This window comes from Dendrobates tinctorius, unplaced genomic scaffold, assembly GCF_039654945.1.
Source record: "Dendrobates tinctorius isolate UK_male_01 unplaced genomic scaffold, ASM3965494v1 ptg000070l, whole genome shotgun sequence".
Lineage (NCBI taxonomy): Eukaryota > Metazoa > Chordata > Amphibia > Anura > Dendrobatidae > Dendrobates > Dendrobates tinctorius.
The window spans coordinates 88,899,879-88,926,141 of record NW_027361738.1 but is presented as its reverse complement, the minus strand read 5'-3'; the positions used below and the strand labels follow the sequence as shown (position 1 = coordinate 88,926,141).

At 46.0% G+C, this 26,263-nt stretch overlaps 1 protein-coding gene and 1 long non-coding RNA gene across 3 annotated transcripts in view; both read right to left on the bottom strand.

Annotated features, from left to right (window-relative positions):
* Positions 1-4,661, bottom strand: part of NXPH1 (neurexophilin 1) — a 450,587-nt gene extending 445,926 nt beyond the window's left edge. For both annotated transcript variants that reach the window (XR_012233472.1, XM_073582101.1), the window contains exon 1: positions 3,905-4,661. Coding sequence is in view for 1 of the 2 variants with exons in the window: in XM_073582101.1 (XP_073438202.1) it covers positions 3,905-3,958 (54 nt within the window). In the remaining variant the exon portion in view is untranslated. The remainder of the gene's footprint in view (positions 1-3,904) is intronic.
* Positions 1,010-3,898, bottom strand: LOC141095791 (uncharacterized). The gene is made up of 2 exons (XR_012233473.1): positions 2,346-3,898; positions 1,010-1,722 (listed from the first exon to the last, which is right to left on the bottom strand). It is a non-coding gene; the product is annotated as an uncharacterized lncRNA (long non-coding RNA).
* Positions 4,662-26,263: the final 21,602 nt, after the last annotated feature.

The following is a 26,263-nucleotide window of genomic DNA, read 5'->3' as shown; positions in this document are numbered from 1 at the left end:
TGTGGTGTGGGTTGTGTTAGTGTGTGTATGTGTATATGTATGTGTGTGTGTGGTGTGGGTTGTGTTAGTGTGTGTGTGTGTATATGTATGTGTGTGTGTGGTGTGGGTTGTGTTAGTATGTGTATATGTATGTGTGTGTGTGGTGTGGGTTGTGTTAGTGTGTGTGTGTGTATATGTATGTGTGTGTGGTGTGGGTTGTGTTAGTGTGTGTGTATGTATGTGTGTGTGTGGTGTGGGTTGTGTTAGTGTGTGTATGTGTATATGTATGTGTGTGTGTGTGTGTGTATATATGTGTATGTCTATGTATGTGTGTGTGGTGTGGGTTGTGTTAGTGTGTGTGGTGTGGGTTGTGTTAGTGTGTGTGTGTGTGTATATGTATGTGTGTGTGGTGTGGGTTGTGTTAGTGTGTGTGTGTGTGTATATGTATGTGTGTGTGTGTGTGTGTATATATGTGTATGTCTATGTATGTGTGTGTGTGTGTATATGTATGTGTGTGTGGTGTGGGTTGTGTTAGTGTGTGTGTGTGTGTGTGTGTGTGTGTGTGTATATATGTGTATGTCTATGTATGTGTGTGTGTGTGTATATGTATGTGTGTGTGGTGTGGGTTGTGTTAGTGTGTGTGTGTGTCTATGTATATGTGTGTATATGTATGTGTGTGTGTGTGTGTTGTGCTTTGCTGCAGTTTCCCAATGTCCTTGGCTCTGTCCTTCCATAGTGTCTTGGCCTCAGTGTCTGCTTCCCCCCTCCTCCTCTTCCTCGGATGTGCGGCGATCGCACCGATCGTTCCGGTTACTTTGGTCTCTGAGCAGGCTGATGGAGTGTTTGTCTTTCATGAGATCCCAGGTGTCGCCTTCGATCCTGTGAGATGATAGCAGCAGCCCCTCCACTCACTGTGGGGGATCAGCACCAGGGACAGCAGCTCCCCACCTTCCCCCAGGAGCTCTGCTGCCGCAGGAAAGTCGCATTGTGCCCCTAGAGCTCCACATTGTCTCCTGCATTAATAACAATGTCAAATATTTACAGTAAAGAGCCATAACCACATGGCGGCGCTGTAGGGCCCCCTATTGTATGGACAGGGCTTTAGGCTGAGGAGGGCAGCAGCCCCTACAGGAGATGGGGGGATTTAAAGGGGTAGATCCAAAATTGGCAGCGATTGAAGGGAAGACCTAGGTTGAGTTGATCCCATTGGGTTCTGGCATTTAACTGTAGGATTTTTGTTTTTTTTGATTCTTGTTGTTTTTTTATTGCTCACAAGCTGCAATGTCTTTGAGTTGAAATTGGAAAATTGTCTCCTATTCCACAATTGCCGTAAACCCCCCTGTGAAAAGGCGTTCAGGTAATGAAGTCGGTAACTGAGCGGTAATTGAATCGGCATCATCTGCGCGCGGAACGCTCCAGATCACAATCACAGCGGAATTCATGCGCTCAGTTCTTATAACGAGGGAAGAAAATAGTTTAAGTGCCAACAAACACCCCAACACCCCGCCCTCAGCTCACAGCAGCCATTTCAGTCACTTTTTTTATTTTTTTTTGGAGGCACAAATTTTTTTCAGCTCAAAAAAAAAAGGACCCAAAACTGCATCTTCAGTGCAAAAAGTCGCAGGTTCACCCTGGCCCCTCCAGCTGTTCGGTCAAGTCTCTTTTTTTTATTACTCTGCATCTATAAGACTCCGGATTTCCTATCCATTCATGGCAGGGGCTTCTAAAGTGAAGTTCATGAATCTTAATCAAGAAAAAAAAAAAGTAAAGGAGAAGGAGAAGGAGGAGGGGGAAAAAGGCGCAAACAGCTGTGTCTGATGCCTCAGACTTCACCTGCCAAGCTCAAGTGCCAAGTGTCGCTGAGTGTGATGAGCAGGGCCCTCTGGTGGTACAAAGTAGGAATCACAGAAATTGTATTTTTTTACTTTTATTTTACTTTTTATTTCTTGCAAAAATAGACCTGGCAACTTATATATATATATATATATATATATATATTCTTCATTTTCAAGTGTGGTGTAAATTCCACTGCCTGTGTGATGCCTGGTCATTGGTTGGTATTGGATATTTTCTATCAATGGACCCTAATAAGAGTTTTCACAAGTGCAACCCCCCACCCCCTGCACATGCCTGAACCCTCCTCTAGGCTCACTGGTTACCTCCTTGCTGTAGAACCTCACATAACACAATACTAATATCCCACCACATCCCACACTCCCACCTGTGGCTCCTAGTGATGTCGTTGCTTTTCTAAAACTTATGCAGAAACTCCTGGAATCTCAAGCTTTTGCAATCAATAACTAGGCACTGGGGTCAGGACTTGCTGCAGCTTGTAGTCCACCACTATAATTTCGAGCTCTAGATACCTGGATGGTTCCTGGAAAAAACTTAGCATGGAGTCTTCCGATCCTAGACCTTCTGGACTGGTCGATCTGCTGCTTCAAAGCCACTGATGCTGGGAGTTGTAGTTCACCACACGTGCAACTAGTAGTTCAGTCGAAATGCCGCATAGGCTGGGACTTGTAGCTCCCATTATGTCGCAAAACTGTCCAATGTGGCGCTCAGATTTAAGAGACTGCCTAAAAAGCTTTAGATTCTGGAACTTGTAGTTCACCAGCACCTTGAAAGACCCTGAGTCTAGAACTCCTGGATCGGTAGCTGCTTCTGATGATAGTTTACCAGCTCCTAAAAAACATCTAATGTTGGGATTGGTAGTTCACCAGCTCTTACAAAAACCCACTTTCTGAGACTAGTAGTTCTACAGCCGTTTCAAAGCCCTTGATTGATTGCTGGGCATAGTAGTTCACCAACTCTTGCAAAGCATCTGTTGAAACTGGTAGTTCACCAGGTTTTGCAAAGAAGGAAATGCTGAGGCTAGTAGTTCACCAGCTCTTGCAAAAGCACCTGATATTGAAACTGGTAGTTCACCAGGTTTTGCAAAGCAGTTAATGCTGGGGCTAGTAGTCCATCAGCTCATTCAAAGCCCTTGATGCTGGGGCTAGTAGTTCATCAGATCTTGCAAAGTCCTTGATGCTGGGACCAGTAGTTCACCAGCTGTTGCAAAGCAACTAATGTTGAAAACTGGTGGGTCACCAGGTTTTGCAAAGCAGCTGATGCTGGCACTAGTATTTTACCAGTTCCTGCAAAGCTCATTATGCTGGGACTAGTAGTTCCCCACATCTTGTAAAAAAATAAATAAATAAATATGAGACTAGTGGTTCTACAGCTGTTTCAAAGCTCTTTATGCTGGGACTAATAATTCACCAGCTCTTGCAAAATCCCTTGATGCTGGGGCTGGTAGTTCACCAGCTCTTGCAAAGCACCTTCTATTCAATTTGGTAGCTCACCAGGTTTTGCAAAGCAGCTGATGCTGGGACTAGTAGTTCACCAGTTCTTGCAAAGCTCTTCATGCTGGGACTAGTAGTTCACCAGCTCTTGCAAAATCCCTTGATGCTGGGGCTAGTAGTTCACCAGCTCTTGCAAAGCACCTGCTATTCAATCTGGTAGCTCATCAGGTTTTGCAAAGCAGCTGATGCTGGGACTAGTAGTTCACCAGTTCTTGCAAAGCTCTTCGTGCTGGGACTAGTAGTTCACCTGCTCTTGGAAAAGCCCCTTGATGCTGGGGCTGGTAGTTCACCAGCTCTTGCAAAGCACCTGCTATTCATTCTGGTCGTTCACCAGGTTTTGCCAAGCAGCTGATGCTGGGGTTAGTAGTTCACCAGCTGTGATGTTGGTAGTTCACTCCCCTTTGTGCTGGTACTTGCAGTTCCCCAGCTGCACCTCTATGATGTAACCCCCCCCCAGCAGATGACCTCTAAGTTCCCAATGAAGGTACCAAGGGCATCCTGGCAGCCTGCTCCCCTGGCATCCCCCCTGCCCTCCAGGGCTATGCTATGAGGATGGGTAGAGTGGGGCATAAACTTACCAGGTGCAGCGTGGAGTGGAGCAGCAGCGCGGAGAGACAGTGGACAGCCTGCATCCTCCCCGGATGAAACTTGCTTGTGTTCTCCTGCTCGGGTGACTATTCCTCCAGGAACATAAATCCAACTCTGGCATCCACTTTACAAGACCTGGAGAGCTCTCACCAGCCTGGATGACACTGAGATTCTGCACCCCATGACCACAGGGCAAGGTGACACTTCTAGACAAGGGGAGGCAGGCTGGGGAAGTGGAGATGGCTTGGTGGAAAGATCTGATATATGTCAAAAAATGAATTTAATCTGGCAGAATGGCTGTAATCCAGCAGGGAAGCGAAGCGATCACACAGTAGTTGGAAGGCAGGATTGTGCTGCAGATAGATCTCTTGCGATCAGTCCCAGTGTGAGGGTGCTGGAGGAGGGTGGGGGTGGCTGGCACAATGCAATAGGTTGCTGAGTAGCAATAGGCTGCCCCTGCTTTCTGGGACTGAGGAGCTCTGCTGATTGCTGCTGCTCTCTTCTCTTCTACACCCTTATCTTGGACTAAAAGCCTGCAGGGATGGAGGAGCATCCAGGTCCAGCAAGGAGCAGCTGGGCACACAGGTGCCAGGCATCAGGGGGGCAGAGGACCAGGGCTTGACTTTCACTTCAACTGGAGATCAGGGGGGAGAAAAGTCATCCATATTTGCAAGAAAGAAAAATGTGGAAAGAGGTTTGAGAAGTAAAATGACACATTGTGCCCCCCCCTGCTGTACACCCACTGGCAGCAAACAAGGGGCAGATCAGACAAAGGGCACACAGGGACTGGGCTGGGGACCCTGGAGCACATCTGCCAGTGCAATGGGCGGGATGGCATCTGGGCAGCTTGTCTATACCCCATAGGGTGGACTACAGAGAGGGCCTCTATGACTATGAGGCAATGCACCTGCTGTGACAAGGAAATCGAAGGCAGGGCAATAGCTGGTACCAGGCACATATATATGCCACCTATAAGGGACATTCATCTTGTACAGGGTGTGATGAAGGCACCTGGGACTGTGCGATAGCAAAAAAGCAAAAGTTGGAAATAACATAGAAAAGACCTTAAACTAAGGTCAAGCAAGATGCCAATGCCGTAGACATCCTGTCTGCTAGGAGATGGATACAAGGAGAAGACATAATGGCCATTAGCTCATTTACCCCAATGTCCATAGTATGGGATATTGATAGATGTAGGGCAGTTTATATAGAGGATGCAGGCACTGGAGAGCTGGCATGGGACCCCCATACAATGTTTGCCCTTCTTAGGAGAGTTTTGGAATCTTACCTGGTGACTCGATTCTGTCTTTATGGATATAGACATATAGACTGTATTAATAAACTACATATATGGACTTTTCAGTCCAGTAGGTAATCAATGACTTGACTCACTTGAAAATTTCCTAATGTGTTACTCACAAATGCTTGTAATGTATCCTCAAATCTACACAAGAAAACCTGGACCATGAAGACAAATAAATCCGATCAATCGGACCCCATATACAATGATACATGTATTTATAAGACAGCTGCATTACCTATTTCTGACCACTAGGGGCGTGTTATAGAGAAAGAATGATAGCTGTGAAGAAGAGGACTGGAGCTGGACAGCTTGGACAGAACCAAGACTGCGAGCTCTGGGGAGTGAATGGGTTAATTATTCCTCTACTGAAGGATGTGATGAAGAATCTGCTGCTGTGAGTGGATCCCTGGATGTCTCTTGGAATCTAACCCGGCTTCTAGGTGTCTTATCTGGAGCAGGACTTTATGACTTTCCTTCCTGGGATTTTCCAGAGATCTGTTACCATTAAGTCATTGCTGTCAATAAAACAAATTGTGTCTCCTGGTAGCCACCACTAGGGGGAGCTCACTGCAGATAGATTCACATTGGCTTTGTATTCAGTAGCTCATAAGCTCCCCCTAGTGGTGGCTACTGGAAGCCACTAATATGTTATTATATGTGTGCAAGAAGGGAAATGGAGCTCTTTAGATTGATGTTAATGTATAGATAGATGGAGGGATACATAGACAGATAGGATACAGATATACATACATATATAATTAATTTTTTAAAATAATACAGTAAATAGAAACAATACAAACTCTATTAATATGCTGAACTGTTACCATACTTGACCTTGGCTACTTGGTTGACGTCTTTTCTAATACGATGAATTAGTCGTCTACCCGATATTTTGCATCCAGTGAATTTTATAGCACAGGAGCTTAGATACTGTGCACTGAGCACCGTGTTTTCGACAGCGCTTTTTGATAGTCCATTCTGCTTCATTTACATTAATATTATCCTGTACAGTAGTCCAGGGAAAGTCAGTAATATATTTGGAAAAAGTTGATAAACTTTTTCAAAGTAAAGTAAAATCCCATCTAGGGGAGTAACAAACAAAATGCATGTGATCTCTGCCGCAGCGGAACTGCATATTTCCATAGGTCATCACAGTTCTGTGACGCCTGAGGGTGAGTCTCCACGGTCAGGATTGGCAGCGCTGCCGGCTTTTGTACGCGCGGTGATTCCGCATGTGTTCATTGAACCATGCGGAATCAGGAATCACCGCATCCTGTACAAAGGACGGTGATATTTATCTTGCGGAGACGGAGCATCCAATCCGCAGCATTAACTGACCATGGAAACATAGCCTTAGTCAGGAAAAACGGACTCACTGTACTACAGAGAGAGCAGGGACTGAGGGGCAGAAATGACGCCGTGCAAGGCATAATACAGTTACAGCTTTGTCCAGTGATTCTTAAAAGGACATAAGTCATCAAAAACAGAACTATTCTCTAATCAGGTTTTTATGCATTATGCATTTTTAGGAGGAGGTGTGCTGTGACATCACCTATTGTGAATGGTGGATACTGTGCTATCTACTGCATGTAGAGGTGTTATCAGTCATTGTACAGGAGGAGGAGGTGAGCTGTGACATCACCTATTGTGAATGGTGGATCCTGTGTTATCTACTGTATATAGAGGTGTTATCAGTCATTGTACAGGAGGAGAATGTGAGCTGTGACATCACCTATTGTGAATTGTGGATACTGTGTTATCTATTGTAAATAGAGGTGTTATCAGTCATTGTCAGGAGGGGGAGGTGAGCTGTGACATCATATATTGTGAATGGTGGATCCTGTCTTATCTATTGTATATAGAGGTGTTATGAGTCATTGTACAGGAGGAGGAGGTGAGCTGTGACATCACCTATTGTGAATGGGGGATCCTGTGTTATCTATTCTATATACAACAGATGCTGCAACAGCGCCAGCAGCAGATTGAATTGCTCACAGAGGCAGTTCGAGGAAAGCCTGCAGTCCCTACCCCAAGTGCAGGTGGCGACACATACGTCCGGAAGGCGACAGCACGAGCTATGCAGAAAATTACCCCGACGGATGATATGAAAAAATTTTTGACTGTGTTTGAAAGGGTAGCAGAGAGGGAAAAGCTGCCGCTGGAGCCGTGGGTGGAGGTGCTGGCCCCATATCTAACTTGCGAGACCCAGAAGGCTTATTATGACCTGGCCTTACAAGATGCCCGAGAATATGCCAAAATAAAAACTGAGATACTGGCACGCTCAGGGCTGACTAGGTCTGTCCAAGCTCAGTGTCCACCACTGGGAATATTACGGTGATAAACCCCCTTGCTCCCAAATGTTCTGTTTGCTGCATGTGATACAGAAGTGGTTGCAGTCAGAGTCCGCACCCCAGCCATGATGGTACAGTGGGTACGGAAAGCATTCAGACCCCTTTAAATTTTTCACTCTTTGTTTTATTGCAGCCATTTGGTAAATTCAAAAACATTCTTTTTTTCTCATTACTATACACTCTGCACCCCATCTTGACTGAAAAAAAGGAAAGTAGAAATTTTTGCAAATTAATTAAAAAAGAAAAACTGAAATATCACATGGTCATAAGTATTCAGACCCTTTGCTCAGACACTCATATTTAAGTCACATGCTGTCCATTTCCTTGTGATCCTCGTTGAGATGGTTCTACTCCTTCATTGGAGAACAACAATGTTTAATTAAACTGATATGACTTGTTTTGTAAAGGCGCACACCTGTCTATATAAGACCTCACAGCTCACAGTGCATGTCAGACCAAATGAGAATCATGAGGTCAAAAGGAACTGACCGAGGAGCTCAGAGACATAATTGTGGCAAGGCACAGATCTGGCCAAGGTGACAAAAGAATTTCTGCAGTACTCAAGGATCATAAGAGCACAGTGGCCTCCATAATCCTTACATGGAAGAAGTTTGGGACCACCAGAAGTCTTCCTAGACCTGGCCGTCCAGCCAAACTGAGCAATCATGGGAGAAGAGCCTTGGTGAGAGAGGTAAAGAAGAACCCCAAGATCACTGTGGCTGAGCTCCAGAGATGCATATGAAAGCCCGCATAGAATTTGCTAAAAAATACATAAAGGACTCCCAGACTATGAGAAAATAAGATTCTCTGGTCTGAAGAGATGAAGATAGAACTTTTTAGTGATAATTCTAAGCGGTATGTGTGGCGAAAACCAGGCACTGCTCATCACCTGCCCAATACAATCCCAACAGTGAAACATGGTGGTGGCAGCATCATGCTATGGGGGTGTTTTTCAGCTGCAGGGACAGGACGACTGGATGCAATTGAATGAAACATGAATGTGGCCAAGTACAGAGATATCATGGATGAAAACCTCTTCCAGAGTGCTCTGGATCTCAGACTTGGCCGAAGGTTCACCTTCCAACAAGACAATGACACAGTACACAGCTAAACTAACAAAGGAGTGGCTTCAGAACAACTTTGACCATTCTTCACTGGTCCAGCCAGAGCCCTGACCTAAACCCAATTGAGCATCTCTGGAGAGACCTGAAAATGGCTGTTCACTAACGTCCACCATCCAAGCTGATGGAACTGGAGAGGATCTGCAAGGAAAAATGGCAGAAGATCCCCAAATCCAGAGGTGAAAAACGTGTTGCATCATTCCCAAGACTCATGGCTGTACTAGCTCAAAAGGTACTTCTCCTCAATACTGAGCAAAGGGTCTGAATACTTATGACCATGTAATATTTCAGTTTTTCTTTTTTAATAAATTTGCAAAAACTTCTACATATCGGTTTTTCTTCTGTCAAGATAAACTTTTTGGGGGAAATTTCACATTAGACCTCAAGCAGCTTGGATTGTGGCCTCTCTCCGCTCTTCCTCCATACTCTGGTGCCTTGATCTCCAAGGTCTAGTGTGAAGTTTCCACAATCAGTGATGGTTTGGGGAGCCATGTCATCTGCTCGTGTAGGTCCACTGTGTTTTATCAAGACCAAAGTCAGCGCAGCCATCTACCAGGACATTTTAGAGCACTTCATGCTTCCCTCTGCCGACAAGCTTTATGGAGATGGAAATGTCATTCTCCAGCCGGACTTGGCCCCTGTCCACACTGCCAAAAGTACCAATACCTGGTGTACAAACAACAGTATCACTGTGCTTGATTGGCAGCAAACTCGCCTGACCTTAACCCCATAGAGAATCTATGGAGTATTGTCAAGAGGAAGATGAGAGACACCAGACCCAACAATGCAGACGAGCTGAAGGCTGCTATCAAAGCAACCTGGGCTTCCATAACCCCTCAGCAGTGCCACAGGCTGATCACCTCCATGCCACACCGCATTGATGCAGTAATTGATGCAAAAGGAGCCCCGACCAAGTATTGAGCGCATTTACTGATCATACATTACAGTAGGACAACATTTCAGATTTTACAATCATTTTATCATATTTCAAGCTGGTGTTATAAAGTATTCTAATTTACTGAGATAATGACTTTTGGGTTGTCATTGGCTGTAAGCCATAATCATCAACATTAACAGAAGTAAACACGTGAAATAGATCACTCTGTGTGTAATGACGCTATAGAATAGAGGAGATTCACTTTTTATATTGAAGAACTGAAATAAATTCACTTTTTGATGATATTCTAATTTTGTGAGAAGCACCTGTACATATATATATAGATAGATAATTCCATGTCCATAGAAACGTAACTATGAATTTTATTGCGTCAAATTCATTATAATAGAGCACATGTTTTGTTAATTTGATGCACAGTCAAAAATGGTCTTTTTTCCTTTCCCTTACCATTTATGCAACATTTTGAGCATAAAGTTGCAACTTTTTCAAAATATTGAAAAAGATGTGACTTTTGATTTGCGAGGAGAAAAGCATTGCATGGGAGTGGAGTTGCACCAAATTTTAATGAATCAGATGACGTCTGGAATCCCTAGGCTGCAACTACAAAGTGGAAAAAAAAAAAAAACAGGCGACCACATAAAGACCTTGATTCATTTTTTTTTTTTCTTTTTTTGCCTGGGTTTTTGTCTAGTTTTGTGGGTTTTTCGCCTTTTTTTTTTTCACCCAATTCATTATTCTATTTGTGGCTTTTTTGAAAGTCTACATTATATGTACTCAACTTCTTTTGTGCTTTCCGCTTTGTGGGCAAAGTTTAGTGATTCCATATGTTTTCGACAGATTCATCAATTGCAATTATTTAAAAAGTTGCAATTTCACTCCGGTCCCTCCCTCCCATGTATTTCTGAATGCGCCAAAAAGTTTGTGTCGTTTTTGCAACTTTTTTCACCAAAAAACAGTTCAAGACATTAAGGCTACGTGCACACGCTGCGGATTGGGGTGCGGATTTGGCCGCGCGGATTTTGTAAAATCCGCAGGTAAATCTGCAGGTCAAAAGACCTGCAGTTTTACCTGCGGATTGCTCTGCGGTTCTGCCCTGCGGTTTTTCATCTCCACAATGGAGGAGATGGCAAACCGCAGGGGAATCCGCAGAAAGAATTGACATGTCAATTCTTTCTGCGCTTTCAAAACCCGCGCGGAAAAATCCACACCGTCTGCACTGCGTTTTTTTATTCCCATAGGGAATAATGGTACTGTACACCGCAGCAAAAACTGCTGCGGACCCGCAGCGGCCAAATCCGCTGTGGAACCGCAGCAGAATCCGCAGCGTGTGCACACAGCCTAAAAAAAGCTCATTATTTTTAACTTTGCGCAAAATTCATGAATCGTTTGCAATATTGTGATGAATTTGGCACAAAAAAAGGAAGCTGATCCCACTAGACAAAAAAGGAGTTTTGTTTTTTTTTAAAAATGTAAATGATGAATCGGGGGCATAACATGCATCTAAAAAAAGGCACAAATAGAATAACGAATTGGGAGCAAACAGCAAAAAAGGTGCAAAATAAATATCTCAGCAGAAGGAAGAGCAGCTCTGGAGCACAAACTGCTGCACTTAAAAAAAAGTGAACAAAAAGATTATAAGCCAATGCAAACTGTACAATCCAGAAAATAATAAAATGAGAAAATCCACTTATCTTCATCCATGTTCCCCCACCATATCTTCTATATGGTGGAGCCATGATATACCGCTCTGTCCTTGGCATAAAACTAGGTCTTATTTAATACATATTATAAGACGATCTCCACTCAGAGGTTCTCTCTCAAATCATTTACTTAGTATCTATTTATCACATCCACAATATGTTTGCAGCAATGTCAGTGAGTGATGGTTATCTATTAATGGAGAAGGGCACCTTCTAAGCCCCTCACCAGTCACATATATCTCACACACATAGATACAGGAGCGACAGCCAGGAGAAGTAGCAGGGGTGATACAGATGTGTGTGCGCACAGGGGAAGACATCTGTGGTGTAGATAGATAGATAATAGATAGATAGATAATAGATAGATAGATAATAGATAGATAGATGATAGATAATAGATAGACAGATAGATGATAGATAGATAGATAGATAATAGATAGATAATATATTGCAGTACAGCAGGGCTGCCACCAGGAATTTCACGGCCCCATACTGGCAAAATTTTCAGGCCCCCTCGAGACTCCACCCAGGCTCCACCCCAGCTCTTCCTCCACCCTTCGAACCTTCCACAGTCCCACTGCCCACTCATGGAAAAACTCCACCTCTGTACCACGTTCTCACCAATCACATATTAACATTTTGTCATGACCCACAAGGGTCGGACCAGCGGACGGCACAACAAACACCAATAACGGGATGGAAAAAGGAAGAGGAAGGCCCTAACAATAGGGAACGAGGAATGGGGCACCTCCTAACACAGCCTTTGCCTATCCCTAAGCTCCCCTAATGCCCTATGTGGGTCCTTCCCCCACGTGCCTAGTCCCAAGCTGTCACCTCACTAAACCTTGACTAGTGCATTGGCCGGCAAGGACTCTAGCCTCCACATTGCAAATGGTGTAACCTTAACTTTCAAGCTTCTGCTGCTAGCTCCACACAGCAGAGGATACGGAACCAGGACCTCCAGCTGCTGATACACGCTGGCACCAGAGAGCTCCCAACTCCTCGGCTGGTCTCCAGAGAAAAACCCTATCACCAATTGTCAGCTGATGATTCAGATGACTATTTAAAGGATGGTGGGAGTGGTCACCACCCACATCTGCTGACCAGCAACACAGCAGTTGCCAGCTAGAAAACTGACATTAACCCTTGCTGGCCGAAAAGGAAAAAACACGCTTAAATTAAAGCAGAACCGGAGCTGTCAAGACTTCCACAAAATGATTTGTGACACAGTTCCCATCAAACACCAAAGAGTCACCACCAAGACAAGGTAGACTCTTTTGGCCAGGCCCTACTCTACTCTCACCTATTAAACATTTCTTAAAATATCCAATACTCTCTTTAGGTATATTTTAATTTATTTTTCTTTAAGGATATGTCTCACATACATTTGTTTAAAATGACCAATAATACCACATACACACCATGACCAAACCACATATTATCACCACATAGTAATTGAATAATACCACTGTAAGAAGATGGACCGGACCGGGGGTACCTCTCTTGCGCCGGTTCCAGAACTGTCGGGGCTGTCACCATTGCTGTCCGGGGGAAAGCTTTCCAACCCGGACCGACCTTTGCACTCGACAGCAGGGGGTGTGACTATGATAAAAGGGCCTGTACACAGAAAAAAGGGGGAAGACTTGGCAGGAAGACAGAGCACGCAGCAGGGGAGGTTTATGCTCCGTCTTCTGAGCCTCACGATAGCACAGGCCCTGCGTCCAGGTACATTGACTGTGGACAGAGATCTGCCGTGTGCCCGTTGGCTCCTGTAACCTAAAGTGTCAGACGCTCCGGGCCGGTGGTTACCACTTGTGTGCCGCCTAAGACAGACCAGGTGACTAACCTAGAACTGTGCCATTCCTCACCTGCACACTACTGCCGAGCTGAGTCGCGCTCGGCCAGTGTTACAGACTGTGCTGCACTCCCCACGACGAACCTTGGATAAAGGACCCTGCACAAGACAGCAAGGACTCATCACTATCGCCAGGAACCGGACCCCCTACTTCTTCAGGACACCGAAATCATCACGCACCAGTTGCATAGGTGTTGGAACCTAAGACTCTGCAGCCAGGAAGCCGGCAGAATGATAAGTTAACCCTTTCATGAACAGTTGCTTTGCATATTACCTCACTCTGCACCCATACCGTGCTAATATCACTCCCCATGCTCCGTGCTTAACCCATTACCTCCCTTCATGGAGTATACCTCTGTTAATAAATCTGCTAACCCTTGCCCTGCCTCCTGTCTGTCACTGCATCCCGTAACCTGCTTACACTACATACAAAGAACAAATACCATCACACCATGACCAGATCACATATTACCATCACATAGTTACCGAATAATACCACACACAAGTAATAAATACCGTCACACCATAACCAGACCACATATTACCACCACATAGTGACCGAATAATGCCACATACAATGGAAAAATACCACCACACCATGACCATACCACATAGTGACTGAATACTAAAATACTGATTAGCAATTAAAAAAACACAAAACTAATATTACCATAAGCGACATTATACACAGGAGCTCTGTATATAGTGTCAGTGTTCAGGTAATATAGTGATCACCAATCACCAGTGACATTATACACAGGAGCTCTGTATATAGTGCCAGTGTTAAGGTAATACAGCGATGACCCATGACATTATACACAGGAGATCTGTATATAGTGTCAGTGTACAGGTAATACAGGGATCACCAGTGACATTATACACAAGAGCTCTGTATATAGTGTATAGTGTACAGGTAATACAGGGATCATCAGTGACATTATACACATGATCTCTGTATATAGTGTCAATGTACCGGTAATACAGTAATCACTGATAACATAATTCACAGGAGCTCTGTATATAGTGTCAGTGTACAGGTAATATAGTGATCACCAATGACATTATACACAGGATCTCTGTATATAGTGTCAATGTACAGGTAATACAGTGATCACCGGTGACATAATACACAGCAGCTCTGTATATAGTGTCAGTGTATAGGTAATACAGTGATCACTAGTGCCATTATACACAGTAGCTATGTATATAGTATACAGCGTATAGTGTCAGTGAACAGGTAACACACTGACTCACCAGTGACGTCTCTAGTTGAAGATATACATCTTTGCTTTCCTTCTTCAAGCATCGCAGACGGCCATCAATTCTACCACACAGGACTCGTCTCTGCAGAAAATAACACAGTTATCTAGAGGACCACTTACAGAGCACATTCCTCAATTTCTCCCAACTTCGACCCTACGTCAGATGAATAAAAAAAAAGAGACAAATTTGCCCTGCACAGTAACAGGACCTCTCCCCTCACTGAAAACAGGTATCCTGAAAAAGAAAAAATACATCACAGCAATAATAATGTCCATTAATTAGCCCCTACAGTAATAATGTCCTACATCCTGGCACCTTCCTGTAATAACGTCCCTCATCCTGGCCCCTATGTGCCTCCATCCTGCTCCCAGATGTCCTCCCATCCTGGCCTCATAGGTCTCCATCCTATCCCCCCCATATGTCTCTGTAGTGCTAAACCATGTTTTCTTATTATCTAGACCAGTAATGCTATTCATTTTTCATATATTACATTTTTACATGCTTTAGTAGTACAGATTGCATCTTTCTTTGTTATATATAGAGATGGCTAATCCTAGTTCACATCTGTACACACAAGTTTTCTGATTTGGAAGTGCATGTCAGTTTTTTGTTACTAATATATGTTCTTCAATTCTGACCCCATAGGTCTCCATCCAGCCCCCACCCCATGCCTCCATCCTGCACCCCCATATGTCCCAATCCTGCCCCCCATATGTCTCCATTTTGCCCCCATTTATGTCCTCTCATCCTGACCCTGTATGTCTCCATCCTGCCCCCCATATGTCTCCATCCTGACCCCATATGTCTCCATCCTGCCCCCATATGTCTCCATCCTGCCCCCATATGTCTCCATCCTGCACCCCCTCATATGTTTCCATCCTTGCCCTCATATACCCTCTCATCCTGGCCCCATAGGTTTCCATCCTGCACCCCCTCATATGTCTCTATTGTGCCCCCATATATCTTCTAATCCTGGCCCTATAGGTTTCCATCCTGCATTCTCCTCATATGTCTCTATCCTGCCTTCATCCATCCTGCTCTCTAATATGTCTCCATCCTGCTCCCACATATGTACTCCCATCCTGAGCTCCATATGTCTCCATTCTGTCCCTTCATATGTCTCCATCCTGCCCCATGTCTAAATCCTGCCACCCATATGTCTCCGTCTTGCCTCCTATGTCTCCATCCTGCCTCCTCATATCTCTATATCCTTTCCTCTCATATGTCTCCATTCTGCCCCATAAGTCTCCATCCTGCCCCCACATATATCCTCTCATCCTGCACCCCATATTTCTCTATCCTGCCCCCTCATGTCTTCATACTGTCCCCAAATGTCTCCATCCTGCCCCCTCATATGTCTCCATCCTGCCCTCCATATGTCTCCATCCAGCCCCCTCATATACCTCCATCCTGCCCCATGTGTCTCCATCCTGCTTCCATGTCTTCATCCTTCACCCTTGTGTCTCCATCCTGCCCTCCATATGTCTCCATCCAGCCCCCCTCATATACCTCCATCCTGCCCCATGTGTCTCCATCCTGCTTCCATGTCTTCATCCTTCACCCTTGTGTCTCCATCCTGCCCTCCATATGTCTCCATCCAGCCCCCTCATATATCTCCATTCTGCCTCTCATATATCTCCATCCTGCCCTCAATATGTCTCCATTCAGCCCCCTCATATATCTCCATTCTGCCTCTCATATATCTCCATCCTGCCCTCAATATGTCTCCATTCAGCCCCCTCATATATCTCCATCCATGTTCCATATGTCTCCATCCTGCCCCCATGTTTCCAACCTGCCCACTTGTGCCCCCATACTGCCCCCATATTTCTCCATCCAGCCCCCTCATATATCTCCATCCATGTTCCATATGTCTCCATCCTGCCCCCATGTTTCCAACCTGCCCACTTGTGCCCCCATACTGCCCCCATATTTCTCCATTCAGCCCCCTCATATATCTCCATCCATGTTCCATATGTCTCCATCCTGCCCCCATGTTTCCAACCTGCCCACTTGTGCCCCCATACTGCCCCCATATTTCTCCATCCAGCCCCCTCATATATCTCCATCCTGCCTCCTCATATATCTCCATCCTGCCCCCCATATGTCTTCAATCTGCTGCCCCATATGTCTCTCCATATTGCGGATTTCGTTAAAAAAAAAAAGTTTCTCCTTACCTGGCCGTGTTACAGAGGTGTCCTCTTCCGGAACCATTTAAGGCACGGACGCGCCGGTGCATGACAGTGACATCATACGATGGCAATGTGCGCAACGTCGCCAGCTGCCGGCCTCTGACTGGACGGTGGATCCTATTGCAGTCCAGGAGGAGGGTCCTGCACGGCAATAGATTGCAACTGAGTGTGCATTTGAAGCCAAACATTCAAACATTCAAGTGAATGGCCGAATGTTGGCCCTGGAGCCTGATGAGGAGGGGGCCCAGGAAATGCCATGCTCACTGGGCTTCTGATTAACGCTGCGTAAACTCACACGTGGTGCGGATTTACGAGCTGCAGCTGTCATGATCCATTTTTGGATCTGTGTCAGATTCTGGATTCTCTTATATAAACTTTTTTCCTTTCAGGCCATCGGGGGTTAATATTAGTTTTTGCCGCTGGTGTTACTACATGTTTTGTGAGTCTGTTATTGCTGGTGGTGACCACTCCCTCCTTCCTATATAAGGTCACCTGGTACACCAGATGACTGTTGGTAATACAGGTCCTTTGGAAGCCAACCGTCTGAAGAGAGGAGCTATCTTGAGCAGTGGTGTTTGCAGCTTATCGGGAGCAGTGGTTATTCTGCTGGAAGCTGTGTTAGGGTGCCTTACTCTGTGGTCCGGCGCATGACAGCAGAGAAAGCTAAGTGTTGTTTGTTTTTTCCTGTCTGTTATTTTTCCTTGGTATTATATTAGTGCAGCGGTGGGACCAGTGTCTGCACTTGCCAGTTCCCTAGTAAGGGATAGGTGCAGGGCGAGTGAGGGACCAAGGTATCCTGATCGGCGACAGGTTGAAAGAACCTGTATGGGGAGGATCAGGAGAGTTCAGGGCACTTCCTTAGGAGAGTGCAGGAGGTGTCCATTTCCCCATTTCCTATTGCAGGGCCCACCGTTGTAATTGTGTCCCCGGTATCCCTTTGTTTGTCTCTGTTGGTTTTTGACCGACTGATCATCGTGTGGCGTCACGCAGGGCCAGTCCCATCATGACAGCAGCATGTCAATATCTGTAGCTTTCCGCTGCGTATTTTGACCAGTAAACTGTCATTACATGCAGTAAATTTGCAAGTGCTAAAAAACAAGTGTGGTAATTAAAACATATAGTTTTGGACGTAGTGAAAATACACTGCATCCAAAACGCTACTATTCCTGATCATGGGCACAGAGCCTAAATGAGTCAGAAGGCTGCCTATTTACATTTTGAACCACACCCTGGGGTGGAGATATGGTGAACAGCCTCCCACCCACTCTTCATATGTCCACAAAATCCTTACCCTTAATATGGTCAATTAACCCTTCTCAGCACTTAGTATGTTGGAGCATTTTTCCAGGTTCTTATCACTGAGGCTAAATCCTGAGTGATACATATCTTCCCTCCAGTAATTTACCAGTGACCTTCTCACGATAGATAGATATAGAGATAGATAGATCCATTTTATTACAGTATAATCAGTGTTTGCGCTCCATTCTCTTGCAGTTCTATAATAAAGATGTTTTGCTGACAACATTCCATGGAAGTCTTTAGAACAAAGGGAATAGTACCTCGGGCTCGTTCTCTTTGCTGCTGCCTATAAAGGCTTCTCTGGTTCTACTTCATTTCCTTTAATGCAAGCTACTTAATTAACTTTAGATTAAAAAAAAATACAAAGCAATGGAACCACCGCAGTTCATGATGGTAACAAGTTACTCAGGATAATAGAGAGCTGTGCCGTGCCGGAGCTCCGAGTGCGGGTGGCTGACCCCTGATGTGTTACTATGTGACATGTCTACTGTATATCTGGGACCACCACAGTTTGCAAGCATTACTAGCCTAATATTATCATACCTGATCTTCCCAAGAGCCTTGGAATGTTATACAATGTGTCAGAGTCATCAGTGACCTATAAAACCAACAATCTTATAATTGATTTGTGGAGAGCATTCATCTAAATCCACTGACTCCACTGAGCCACCACCTACATCCATTAACGAAACTGAGACATCATCTACATCCGCTGACTGCACCAAGTGGTCAACTACATACGACTACAATGAGCTCTTTTATCCAACTACTACAACGAACCGTCACCTACATCCTCTGACTAAACTGAGCTATCAAGCACATCCACTGACGACATCGAGACTCCATCTTCTACAAGCCATCACCTTCTTCTACTGATTACACTAAACAATCACCAACATCCACAGACTACTGTGAGCCATCACTTACATGCTCTGAGCCTTTATCTGCAACCACTGATAAACCTAGCAGTAACCTAAATCCACTGACTACACTGAGCCGTCACCTACATCCACTGGCTACACCGAGCCATCACCTACATCCACTGGTTACACTGAGCTGTCACCTACATCCACTTGCTACACCGAGCTATCACCTACATCCACTGGTTACAGTGAGCTATCACCTACATCCACTGGTTACAGTGAGCTGTCACCTACATCCACTGGCTACACCGAGCTATCACCTACATCCACTGGTTACCCTGAGTTGTCACCTACATACACTGGCTACACTGAGCTGTCACCTATATACACTGTCTACACTGAGCCATCACTTACATACACTAGCTACACGGAGCCATCACTTACATATACTGGCTACACCAAGCCGTCACCTACATATACTGGCTACACCGAGTCGTCACCTACATACACTGTCTATACCGATCCATTACCTACATACACTGGCTACACTGAGCCGTCACATACACTGGCTACACCGAGCCATCACTTACATACACTGACTACACCAAGCCGTCACCTACATATACTGGCTACACCGAGCCATCACCTACTTATGCTGGCTACACCGAGCCGTCACCTACATACACTGTCTACACCGAGCCGTCACCTACATACACGGGGTTAACCTCACCAAAGTGTACAGAGGCGGACTCTTATCTTTCAGAGCCGCACAACCACCAAATAATAAATGCCGTAGCCTGTTATTGCTCACAGAGCTCGGCAGTGTGAGCGCTAGCGTATAGTTCCAGAACTCAGCCCTTAGACCGCAGGACTGAAGTCCCTCTAGACCGCTAGCACTCGGCACCGTGACTGCGATGCCAGCAAGGGTTAAATCATGTGTGCACAGTGCCACTCAGGTGGACGTCACTAATCACCCTGGGTTGGGCCAGGTAAGTGCACAGGTTGCGAAAGGCGTTGCACCGGCGTGGCTGTCACTTGCCGCAGTTCGATAGTGCCCTGCAGTGGGCGACACCATCGGACACTAGTGTGCAGATGGGTGGTATGCACTGTGGCCTATAGACTAGCCACTGACAGGCGCTGATTCAGACTCTAAACCCTAACCACATTCGTATTATCAGAGGGAAGAGGTTTCATAATGAGTCAGTCACCAGATACATGCATCCATCATCATACACTCCAAACTATTTCAGTCAATACTGGCGCATGGGCGAGTGGCCATGCAAACCTTTTATAGCCACGGGCGTCCGGGACCTTCCTGGCTTCTCGGATGGGCTAATCCGAACACGAGCAGGACCTGAGCACGTGACCCTCGATCTCCAATGGGAGATCACTCCACGGGCATGTTCAGTGGCCTCACATGAGGACGTAGTCCCTGGAGAATCTCGCTGCTGAGCAGCATGCATTGTTATAGCTGTGCCAGAGGTGGCAGCAGCAAGCAAACCCACGGAGTTGGCCTGGGCAGAGGGCCGGGCCCGACGAATCTGCTGAGCAGGCTCCATTGCGGCTGAAGAAGAATGGGAGACCGCTGAGTGCAAGGCTCTGGATTCCTGCTGTGCAGTGGCAGGAACCCGACGCCTAACAGCCATCATCTACATATGGCTGCAATGAGCCATTACCTAGCTACACTAAGCCGTCACCTACATACTGTCATGATCCATGCTGGATCAGGACTGATAAAAAGCACAGGTAACCTTTTTTTTTGCTTAAGTGTTACCAGCTCATACCAAACATACACATACACAACTCGTTCCCCAGGTCAGCGCTTCGGAGATGTGTGGTGCCTCCAGAAACGTTGCCAATACCAGCGGGCTCGTTTGTCATCAACCTGACATGCAGGTAGCAGCTGGGGTGAACTCTGGGTCTGGGCGTCCCCACTGTAGGTGGTTCCCTGATGAGGAGCGGTCTTGAGAGTCCAGAGGCACCTCATTAAGGGGAGGGCACTGTCTTGATCCATGCTGGATCAGGACTGATAAAAAGCACAGGTAACCTTATTTTTTCTTAAGCTGTGCTTAAGTTTGGTTTTTGCTCCCAGTGGCTATTAGGATTATTGCACTGTGGTGTCGTTTGTTCTAAGTTTGCCCCCCGGTGGTGGTGAGCGTCATTGCACTCTGGTTTCTTTAGTTAAGTGCACATGATTATAATGCAGGTGTGATTGCTCTGGCTCTGCTATAAAAGAGTCACAGGTGTTGCAATCAGTGTTGGTGATAGTGTTCATTTCAAACATCCTTGGTGGAGGAAGGAGCTGGAAAGCGTTCCTTGCAGCACTGTCTTAGCCCTGGTGTGGAAGGAGTCATAGGGGATTTCCTTGTAGCTCTGACAGAGCTTGGTGGCAGCGATTCAGGAGGAGAGCTGCATTCTGGTGGTGGACTCTGTTGCCAGGAGCAAGTGCAACAGAGTAAAGCTAAGTGGTGTTTCCCTGTTTGTGTTTTTCCTTAGTGTGAATTAGTACAGTGGTGGGGCCAGTGCCTGCGCCACCCAGCTCCCTAGCAAGGGATAGGTGTAGGGTGTGCTAGGGCAACAGGTTCCTAATTGGCGCCCGGTGCGGAACCGGCATAGGGAACGTTAGGAGTGTTAGGGACACTGACTCATGGGAGTGCAGGAGGTCTCCACATCCCCTTTCCCTATCGCAGGGCCCACCGTTGTAACTGTTTCCCCTTTCACCGTGTCTTGTTGTTTTAGTTACCGGCCTGCGGGTCGCGTCACACAGGACGGGTCATCGTGACACATACACTGTCTACACCGAGCCGTCATCTACATATGGCTACACTGATCCACTACCTAGATACACTGGCTATACCGAGCCATCACCTACATACACTGCCTACACCGAGCCATCACATACATACACTGGCTACACCGAGCCATCACCTACATACACTGGCTATACCGATCCATTATCTACATACACTGGCTACACTGAGCTGTCACTTACATACACTGGCTACACCGAGCCATCATTTACATATACTGGCTACACCAATCCGTCACCTACATATACTGGCTACACCGAGCCATCACCTACATATACTGGCTACACCGAGCCATCACCTACATACACTGGCTACACCGAGCCGTCACCTACATACACTGTCTACACCGAACCGTCATCTACATATGGCTACACTGAGCCATTACCTAGATACACTAGCTACACCGAGCCATCACCTACATATACTGGCTACACCAAGCGGTCAACAACATATACTGGCTACACTGAGCCATCATCTACATACACTGGTTACACTGAGTTGTCACCTACATCCACTGTCTACACTGAGACTTCACCTACATACACTGGCTACACCAAGCCATCACCTACACACACTGGCTACACTGAGCCGTCAGCTACATGCTCTGGCTACACCGAGCCGTCACGTAAATACATTGACTACACCGAGCCGTGACCTACATACACTGGCTACACTGAGACGTCACCTACATACACTGGCTACACTGAGCCATCACCTACATACACTGGCTACACCGAGCCATCACCTACATACACTGGCTATACTGAGACGTCACCTACATACACTGGCTACACCGAGCCATCATCTACATACAGTGGCTACACTGAGCCATCATCTACATACACTGGCTACACCGAGCCATCACCTACATACAGTGACTACACCTAGCCATCACCTGCATACACTGGTCACATCGAGCCATCACCTACATACACTGGCAACACTGAGCTATCACCTACATACACTCAATACACTGAGCCATCACCTACACACACTGGTTACACCGAGCCGTCACCTACATATACTGGCTACAAAGAACCATCACCTGCATGCACTGGCTGCAGCAAGCCATAACCTTCATCCACTGGTTACAGTGAGCCGTCACCAACATACACTGGCAACACTGAGCCATCACCTACATACACTCGATACACTGAGCCCTCACCTACACACACTGGCTTCACCGAGCCATCACCTACATCCACTGGCTACACTGAGCCATCACCTGCATGCAATGGCTGCAACGAGCCATAACCTTCATCCACTGGTTACACTTGGCTGTCACCTACACACACTGGCTACACTAGGCCGTCACCTACATACACTTTCTACACTGAACCTTCACCTACATACACTGGCTTCACCGAGACATCACCTATATACACTAGCTACACCGAGCCGTAACCTACATACACTTGCTACACTGAGCCGTCACCTACATACACTGTCTACATTGACACGTCGCCTACATACACTGGCTACACTGAAACGTCACCTACATCCATTGACTAATTGACTACACTGAGCCATCACCTACATACACTGACTACACTGAGATATCACTTATATCCACTGACAACTCTGAGCCATCATGTGCAACCACTGAAAAAAACTAAAACCTAATTAAATCCACTGAATGCACTAAACCATCTTCTACATCCACTGGCTAAACCGAGCCTTCACCTACATACACTGGCTACACTGAGACGTCACCTACATACACTGGCTACACCGAGCCTTCACCTTCATACACTGGCTACACTGAGCCGTCACCTATATACACTGGCTACACTAAGACGTCACACTCAGTACATACACTGCTACACCGAGCCATCATCTGCATACACTGGCTACACCGAGATGTCACCTACATACGCTGGCTACACCGAGCCATCACCTACATACACTGGCTACACCGAGCCATCACCTACATACACTGGCTACACTGAAACATCACCTACATCCATTGACTAATTGACTACACTGAGCCATCACCTACATACACTGACTACACTGAGATATCACTTATATCCACTGACAACTCTGAGCCATCATGTGCAACCACTGAAAAAAACTAAAACCTAATTAAATCCACTGAATGCACCAAGCCATCTTCTACATCCACTGGCTAAACCGAGCCTTCACCTACATACACTGGCTACACTGAGACGTCACCTACATACACTGGCTACACCGAGCCATCACCTATATACACTGGCTACACTAAGACGTCACACTCACTACATACACTGCTACACCGAGCCATCATCTGCATACACTGGCTACACCGAGATGTCACCTACATACGCTGGCTACACCGAGCCATCACCTACATACACTGGCTACACCGAGCCATCACCTACATACACTGGCTACACAGAGGCATCACCTACATACACTGGCTACACCGAGCCATCACCTACATACACTGGCTACACCGAGCCATCACCTACATACACTGGCAACACTGAGACGTCACCTACATACACTGGCTACACTGAGACGTCACCTGCATACACTGGCTACACAGAGAGCTATCACCTACATACACTGACTACACCGAGCCATCACCTGCATACACTGGCTATACCGAGCCATCACCTACATACACTGGCTACACAGAGCCATCACCTACATACACTGACTACACTGAGCCATCATCTACATACACTGTCTACACCGAGCCATCACCTACATACACTGACTACACCGAGCCATCACCTACATACACTGACTACATTGACACATCGCCTACATACACTGACTACACTGAGACGTCACCTACATACACTGGATGCACCGAGACGTCACCTCCATACACTGGCTACACCGAGCCATAACCTACATACACTGGCTACACCGAGCCGTCACCTATATACACTGACTACTCAGCCATCACATGCAACCACTAAGAAAACCTAGCAGTTACCTAAATCCGCTGACTACATGGAGCCGTCACCTACATCCACTGAATACGCAAAGTTCTAACCTACATCTACTGATGTAACACCACCGCCTGCATCTTTGCATGGCTTCCTATACTCCGCCATGCACGGACACCGACGTCCTCACCACCACAGGCCATACAATGAGCTCTTTGTCCTCTGCTGGCTGTGTGCTGTAAGCTCTGTGCCCTCTGCTGGTTGTGCATGCTTCCTGGCTGCATGCTTCCGCGATTGCATGGGAACTTCCTAATTCTTAAAGATACAGTGCGTGCACTCCTAATATGTCCCCAGCCTGTTGATGAGAGGCATTTGGTACTTAAGACACCTCTACCTGTTGAAATGTGTCTAAGCATCATTGTCTTTCAATGTGTGTGTGGAGCTACTGAGTTGCCAGGTCCTGTCCTGTTTCTGATCTTGCCTTAACCTGATCCCCTGGGTTTGTATACCTAGGCCAGAACCCTGAATCTGTACCTGTATCTGATCTTTCTTGCTTCTGTCATACTGGGGGATGAATACCAATGTCATCCTGTACCTGTGTCTGCTCTGTCAGTACTTGTACCTATCCTTAAACCTGCAGTGTCAAACTAGTACCTATTGCTAACCTGCAGTATCTGAACCAGTAACTTTCGCTAAACCTGCTGTATATGTACCTGTACTTATTCCTAAACCTGCAGTTTGAGAACCAGTACCTAGCACTAACTGGCAGTGTCTGAACCAGTACCTATCGTTAAACTTGTAGTGTCTAAACCTGTACCTTTCTCTATACCTGCAGTGTCTGAACCAATACCTAGCTGTGCAACATTAGTGATCTGTGCGAACACTTGCTACTTCATTGTAAGTATTGTGTGAATCTGGTCCTCTCTGTCATGCGTGTACCTGTCCATATAATTGTCCCGTGCCAGGTAAGCATTCCATGTGAACAATGTCCTGTATTGCCTGTCCGCATCTGCGGTTTCCCGACTGTCCACGTCTGCGATTTCCTGCTTGTCCGTCCAGTCTGAACTGGGTCCTACCCATTCCTGTACCCGCCAGTGACCCAGTCCTTCCTGAAACTGGTCCTGTTCCTCCAGTCTGAACTGGCTCCTACCTCTGCCTGTACATCAGCCCACCTGCCTGCTAGTGTATCAGTGGTGCCTGTCTGTACCCAACTGCCTGTAGATCACCCGTATCCGCCAGCGTCTGTCTGCATACCAGCCGTGGCTGCCAGTACTTGCCTGTCTATGAATCAGCTGAGCCACAAAGTACATGTACTGTACCTGCCTGCACCTGTTGTTATAATAAGATTGTGATATGCATAATATATATGTGTATAACCAGGATTTAACACATAGTAGAATTACACTCCGGGACACATATATATATATATATATGTATATACAGGACTACGAAGGGCAACTGTTAAAGACCAACAGCAAAGATCAATGAAGAACCAACAGTAAAAAAGAACCCATAAAAAAGTCATATTTTATTAATTTACATCATAAAATGACACAGGTAAATGTGAAAAAGGGGAATGTGAAGGCATACAAAATGGCAAGAATAGGCCATGCATGCTGTCAACAATTCAGGATTCTAAATAAACAAAGGAATCCCTATTAAACATGTAACAACAAGCCCAAGAAATCTTCTTATTATATGGCAGTATAAATTACTTTAGGTAATTATGCATACAAGTATCAAAAGGAGACTAGTGGTACATGATATAAAATATCTCTTGCATGATCACAGATCACAGCAGTAAGCCTGGCA